The sequence below is a fragment of the Tyto alba genome, unplaced genomic scaffold (assembly GCF_018691265.1).
Source record: "Tyto alba isolate M040663 unplaced genomic scaffold, T.alba_DEE_v4.0 Super-Scaffold_2, whole genome shotgun sequence".
In the NCBI taxonomy this organism is placed as follows: domain Eukaryota; kingdom Metazoa; phylum Chordata; class Aves; order Strigiformes; family Tytonidae; genus Tyto; species Tyto alba.
Genome location: NW_024881282.1, coordinates 8,920,385 through 8,927,553, shown reverse-complemented (window position 1 = coordinate 8,927,553; position 7,169 = coordinate 8,920,385). Strand labels below are relative to the sequence as shown.

Genomic DNA, 7,169 nt, shown 5'->3' with positions numbered 1-7,169 from the left:
ATGCGACCAGGGGGAAGCGCGCTTCTCGGGGGCGGGGGTGCGGGTCGGGGCTCCCCGGGGAAGCGGCGGGTGGAAACTCCTCAGTGCCGGGGTGGGGGGTGGCAGGTAGGACACCCCGCTTCTCCATCCTCCCCCCCCCCCCCCTCCGTGCTGCGGCGGGCCGGGCTCCCCGGGGCGGGAGGCGGTGGCGCTGGGAGGGCTCGGGGAGGTGCCGTCCCTCCCCTGGGCAGTTTCTCGGCGAGGCTGTTTAATAGCGGAGCCGCCCCCCGGCCCCTCCCCGTTGGAGCCGGCCCGTGCGGCACGGCGCGGCCGGGGCCGGGGCCGGGGCTGCTCGGGCCATGGCGGGGGGCGGCGGGGGGGCGGCCGGGCGAGCCCGGTTGCTGGCCGTGCTGTTGGCGGGGCTGCTTGGGGGGGCGCGGGGTTTCGGCGACGAGGAGGAGCGGCGCTGCGACGCCATCCGCATCGCCATGTGCCAGAACCTGGGCTACAATGTCACCAAGATGCCCAACCTGGTGGGACACGAGCTGCAGGCGGATGCGGAGCTGCAGCTCACCACCTTCACCCCCCTCATCCAGTACGGCTGCTCCAGCCAGCTCCAGGTGGGTCGGGGCGCCGGGGGTCCCCTTTGTGCGTGGCCGAGACGTGGGGGGGGGGGGGGGTGCCGTGCGGTGCTCGGACCGGCTGTCACCCTCCGCCCCCGCCATCCCCATCTTCATCCCCATCCCTTCGGCTTAGCCCACCCCCCTCCTCCCAAAAAACCCTCAACCAAACCGAAAGTCCTGCCGCCTCGCAGTGCCGTTCCTCGCTGGCAGCGGGGAGCGCGGCTCATGGCTGGGGGGGGGGGGGGGGTGGGGGGTGGGAGGGGGCGGCGCGGTGCCCCCCGCCCGGGAGCGCTGGGGCTTTGCTGGGTCCCTCCCCGCCCTTTTCGGTCGTACCCGGGGTGCTGAGCCCCTCCGAAAGGAGAAGCCCGGGGCGGGGGGGGGGGGGGGGGGGGGGGGGGGGGGGGGGGGGGCGGCGCTGCACCGCAGGAGCTTCGTTCCCAGGCGAACGGCGAGCGCCCTGTCCTCCCCACGGGCACGGGCTTGGGCTTCTTCAGACAAAAACCAGCTTGTTCCTTAGGATAGAGCTCCCGAATTAGCACGCAAGCCCTGTGACGTTGTCACGTCGCAGAATCGCGATTATTCAAAAGCTGAGAAAACGGCAGGATTTTATTACCATTGTAAATACGTATGTGACCTTATGGTAAAAGAAAAAGGCATTCTTCTAGGAGGATCGTGAACCAAAGTAATCCAATAAATGCCTTTTCTTCTGTTTGTTAGCGGTAATACCCAGGCAGTGCATAGAACAAATCTATGTGTTTGTTTTAACCTCTTTAATATGCTTTTTTGCTTTCCTAAATTGCACCCTTGAGGTTTAGATCTGGCTAAATCCCACTCGCTTTATTGAAACTGATGGACTAAATTTACACGGAGCTAATCTAGGGAGTAAAATGTTCAGGCTTTGGCTTTGGACCACATTTGAACTGAAAGAAGACAACATTGTTAGGTTTGGGGTTTTTTTTTTCCTCCTTTGTTTTTATTGTTCTTGGTTTATTTGTTTTATGCTGCTTCCTGGTTTTTAAGGCAAATAACCAACTATTACTGCTAAAAAGAAAAAAAAAAAAAAAAAAGAGGAAACTTGTTATATTTTGACCTGTTGAGTTTTCCCCTAACGCACTTGTGATTTCTGCTTCTTCCAGTTCTTCCTTTGTTCAGTCTATGTCCCAATGTGCACAGAGAAGATTAACATCCCCATAGGTCCCTGCGGTGGCATGTGCCTCTCCGTCAAAAGAAGATGCGAACCCGTTTTAAAAGAATTTGGATTTGCCTGGCCGGACAGCCTAAACTGCAGCAAATTCCCACCCCAGAATGATCACAACCACATGTGCATGGAGGGCCCAGGAGATGAAGAGGTTCCCCTTCATAGCAAGACCTCCTTGCAGCCTGGGGAAGAATGCCACAGCGTGGGATCCAACTCAGATCAGTACATCTGGGTGAAGAGAAGCTTGAACTGCGTCCTGAAGTGTGGCTACGACGCTGGTCTCTACAGCAGGTCAGCTAAGGAATTCACAGATATCTGGATGGCCGTGTGGGCCAGTCTTTGCTTCATCTCAACTGCCTTCACAGTTCTGACTTTCCTGATTGATTCATCCAGATTTTCCTATCCAGAGCGCCCAATCATATTTTTGAGCATGTGCTACAATATTTATAGCATTGCTTATATTGTGAGGCTAACTGTGGGCCGGGAAAGGATATCCTGTGATTTTGAAGAGGCAGCAGAACCTGTTCTTATCCAAGAAGGTCTTAAGAACACAGGATGTGCTATAATTTTCCTCCTGATGTATTTTTTTGGGATGGCTAGCTCCATCTGGTGGGTTATTCTGACATTGACGTGGTTTCTGGCTGCAGGACTCAAGTGGGGCCATGAAGCTATAGAAATGCACAGCTCTTATTTCCATATTGCAGCCTGGGCTATCCCTGCAGTGAAGACCATCGTCATTTTGATTATGAGACTAGTAGATGCAGACGAGCTCACCGGTCTGTGCTACGTTGGGAACCAGAACCTAGATGCGCTAACGGGCTTTGTCGTCGCTCCGCTTTTTACCTACCTGGTCATCGGGACTTTATTCATTGCAGCGGGACTCGTGGCCTTATTTAAAATCAGGTCTAATCTCCAGAAAGATGGAACTAAAACCGACAAACTGGAAAGACTGATGGTCAAAATCGGTGTCTTTTCAGTGCTATACACCGTCCCAGCAACGTGTGTCATTGCCTGTTATTTCTATGAAATCTCCAATTGGGCTGTGTTCCGCTACTCAGCAGATGATTCCAATATGGCAGTGGAGATGCTCAAAATCTTCATGTCCCTCCTGGTGGGTATTACATCAGGTATGTGGATCTGGTCAGCGAAAACTCTGCACACGTGGCAGAAGTGCTCGAACAGACTGGTGAACTCAGGGAAAGTGAAACGGGAGAAGAGAGCAGATGGTTGGGTGAAACCTGGGAAAGGGAATGAGACTGTGGTATGAGAAAAGGACGACACCCCAATGGTCTGACTGCTCTCCCGTGAAGGACCGATTGTGTGTAAGCATTGCTGTGTAAATGTGGGGAGTAGAGTAGGGAGACAGTTACACAAGCTGTTTCTGGGGGATGGAAAAAAGAGCCTTAAAGAATAAACAGCAAAAAGATCATGCTGCAGATACAATAGCCATAAACCATACTGCCCAAAATAGGAAAGCCCAGGGAGGCTTTAAAAGCTGTGAAATATCCAAATATATTCTCTTCCTTTTTTTTTTTTTTCTTTAAGCAGGATGCAATATACTGAAGTCTTAGAAGCCGAGGGACTATAGCCCACAGCTGTGGGATGTTGTTTTCTTTTCATCTTCTTATACCTGATGGAGCAAAGGCAGTCTGGAGCCAAACTCTGGGCTGATTTAGGGTCCAGTTATCAGAAGATGGAGCACCCAGGGCCTCAGTTAGATGTCTTCTTTCCGAGTTCAGCATCGTGAAGGAAGCGCTTGCTAAGGGTTGTGTCTTTATGCCCTGGGCAATTCTGTTGCTCCCATATGTTGCACAAGTCAGCCAAGGACCAGGTCCAGTCCAAGTGGACTTTCCGGGTCTGAGAATTACCCATGATGAGCAGGATTTAGTGAGGTATTAGTGACAATGATTCTTTAAGTCATCTGATGGCCTAATAATAATTTTCACTCATTCTTTTTACCATCTGTAACCTGGTCTGAATTGAGAGTTGACTCTGCCTTCCAGGTATTTGGACCTCTCTGTCCCTTCCCACCTGAATTATTCTGTGGTTCTATCAATATTTCTGATTTTTTTCAAAGCTTTACTCAAGGCCATTGTCAGAAGTAGAGGAATTAGTGGGAGCTGGAAAACTGTGTATGATCTGCATTGATTATCATTATCCATCTGCCTCCGTTCCTGTCCCTTCAGGTGCTCCTGCTATTTCCAGTGGACTACTTTAATCTGCTGCATTTAATAGCTTTAAATAAAGTCTTACATTATAGTGTTCCTTCTTCCAGGGAAGAGGAAAATGAGTTGAGGGTCTTTTCAAACAATGCCAGTTTTCTCCAAGTAAACTTATCTCGCTCTCTCTGGAGACCCATTGCATGAAGCAATTAAGTCTTAATATATTTCATTCAGTGTGATGGTATCTCTGCAGATGCCAGTCTGGGGAGAAGCGAAATGTTAAGTTCCTTGGCAACCTCATGTTCACACAGATCAGTTGTATAATTATGTGTGTCAGTTACAATTAAAAGAACATTCTCAGCCCATGACATCACAGTACAGCTGACTGCCTCACAACGATGCTCCGATTGCTCACTGAGCTACGGAGGCTTTTTTAACGTATATTTACATGCAGAATGTGAGCAGGCATTCAGTCCTCAGAAACAAGAGACATTTACAGTTTTTGTAAAGGGATCCCAAGAGAAGAGATCCAACTTCTTGGTGAATAATATTGTTTCATGGCAACTGTTGAGTTTTCTTATGCTTTTATTTGAGGAGACATCAGCTTGTGCTCATGGGGAGCTTGAACCTTGTGTCAGAGGCTTGTTTGGCCAATAAGAAAGGTGATGCAAATAGAAATAGCCCAGAAGCACTGAAGAGAACACTGCTCTGATGCTCTATCCCTCTGAAGGACTTTTGGTTTTATCTGTGTGCCCTAAACTTTTGCTTCATTTGTTTGTGTGGAACCTGGTCAGCTGCAGAGCATCTCCCTGGTGCCCTGACTTGTGCGACCTCCAAGGGCAGCTGAGAACAGGCCATGCTTTATTACAGAACTCACTTTTCACACAGGTGCCCCATGTGCTTCCCAAACCGCAGTTCATTCCAGCTCTGACCGTGAGCACTAATCTGTCCCAGAAGTGTGTATTGTTTCAATGTCACTGTTGAAACATGTGCGAGAGCACTTTTTTTTTTTTTTTAATACAAACCCCAAACAAACCCTAATTGCAGTCTTTGTGGTTAGGCTCCCTCTCCAGAAAAATGAATGACAACTTGACACATTCTACTCAAGACACACGAGCACTGTCCTGGCCAATGCCACATACCAGCCGAGCCTTTTCATCCTTTCCATAAAGTCTCTCACTATTAGTGTTGTGTTTGGCTCTGGTTATTGCTCTGTGGACAAGGAGTTTTGCAAGTAGGAGATCTTCAGATGGCCGAGTTTCTCCATCGTCCAGTCTTTTTCCTGGTGCAGCAAGGGATGTAAAGTCAGCAGCCATATGCTGATTTTCAAGAGGCGAAGATGCAGTATGAGCATTTTCTTGTAGCCTAGTATTTGGCTGTACCAAGGTGTCATGTTCACTCAAGTGTCCATCACTCTGAAATGATTTGGATACTCTCCTGGACGATATGACCCCTGTTTGACCTGACTGATTCAATAAACGGCGGTTTTAACCATGTTGTGTACACAGAAGTGAATGTTAAGTTGTACCTTGTTATCAGATCCCTGCATCTCTGCCTGTGACCCTGTGGACTGTGACAGACGCATGTCCCTGGTGATTGGAGACGTTGGAAGTGAGTCGGATGAGGATAGCACTGTAGCCCTTTGAGGGGCCTGGGGGGATATTCTGTTAAAGACTGTGAGGGACTTAAATGCTGTGGGGAGGAGGTGGGCTGAGGAGAGACACCAGCTGCTGTTTCTGAAGGAATGTCTTTCCCAGGCAGTTGAGGGGACACTGTACCAACCCAAAGCAAAAATAGCTGTTGCAGCGATGAAACTGTTCCATAAATGTATTCATCCACGTGCATTTGCCTTGCTCCATTTCGGGGCTGTATGAGTGGGAAGTCAGCAGATAGCCAAAAAACCCGGCGGTTGTGAACAGTGGGTATCTGCAACTTGTACGTTCTCTCATTTCAATGTTGTTATGAATTTAAAGCCAAAAAATGTGTGACTAATCCTGTCTTGGAAGTGCAGTTTCTGTGGTTATACAACTAGAAACTTTGCATCAGTTACCTTCCTTGTGCAGTCACTGCTCCCATCTCCCCCCCTCAGCCTGTGCTCTTCTCACTGCAGGTTTCAGAAGCATCTACTGGAGAGGTACAAACTTAGCTCTTATGTTAAACAGACAAGTTATCTCCTTTTTCTGAATTTTAAGGAAATAGACACTGATTATTTTGAGGTGTACAGAAAATATATCTACTTCAATGTATGTACTGTAAATTTCTAATTTATCACTGTAAAAAAACAAACAAAAAAAAACCAAAAAAAACAACTTTGCTATTTAATTTTTGTATCAAAATAAAATTTTAACCTCTGTGGATAACTAAGGTATTCTTGGCAGCCCTTACATTTTTTTGGTGAGTTTGTTCTTAAACTGCCTTCATCATTGTTGGAAGTGCTTTTTTCCCCTGAAGGAAGGAGGATTGAAGTGCTCACGCTGTGGTGAAGGATGTTCCAAATGGGCTAATCCAGCACGGTTTGGATATGAATGTGAGTTGTGAGAAATAACTGGTAACAAAACATCACTGAGCAATGGTGTACACGCATGCATCAGGGCTTCCAGGTGAGGTGGACAGAAACCCTTTCAAAGACAGTGCACAGGTCCTGGGTGCTGGCTGGGGATGCAGCTGGAGCTTTGGGCTTGTCTGAGCACGTCCCCAAAACCGAACAGAGGAGCAAGAGGGAAGCACAACCATCCGCTGGTGTAGCACTGCTGTGATGTGCCTCCTGGGGAGACCAGAGCCTCCTGTAAGGCCCCTTTTTATTTCATGTATTATGGAATACATGCATCCAACGGTTCACTGAGCATTCAGATCCGGGTCAGATGGTGGAGGAGGGCAGTGTCACCACCTGCCTGTTGAGCATATGAGAACTATTTGTGGCTTTTGGAAGGGGCAAACTCTGCACTTAGTAACATGCTTGAAATGGCCTTGCTCCTTTGGGTGATTTCAGCCCTTCAGAGAAGAGATTCAATTGATTGTCTACCTTTTCTTGAAATATTTTTTTTTTTTTTAATTAAGCTTATTAATGACTGCTTATTTTTCATTCCTTTTTATATATTCTGTTCACAGTTAGGATGTACAGTGGCAGCAAGGAGTTCCTTCTTTTTGTGTACATCCCTCACCAGTTTCTCTGACACTGATAGTACAGTTTGCGATATTAGTCATCAT

General features: G+C 48.3%; 1 protein-coding gene across 1 annotated transcript; it reads left to right on the top strand.

The window, feature by feature from the left end:
- The first annotated feature begins 339 nt into the window (after positions 1-339).
- Positions 340-6,271, top strand: FZD4 (frizzled class receptor 4). The gene is made up of 2 exons (XM_032991119.2): positions 340-599; positions 1,739-6,271. The coding sequence occupies exons 1-2, from the start codon at positions 468-470 to the stop codon at positions 3,065-3,067; spliced, it is 1,461 nt and encodes a 486-aa protein (XP_032847010.2). The 5' UTR covers positions 340-467; the 3' UTR covers positions 3,068-6,271.
- The last annotated feature ends 898 nt before the right edge of the window (positions 6,272-7,169 follow it).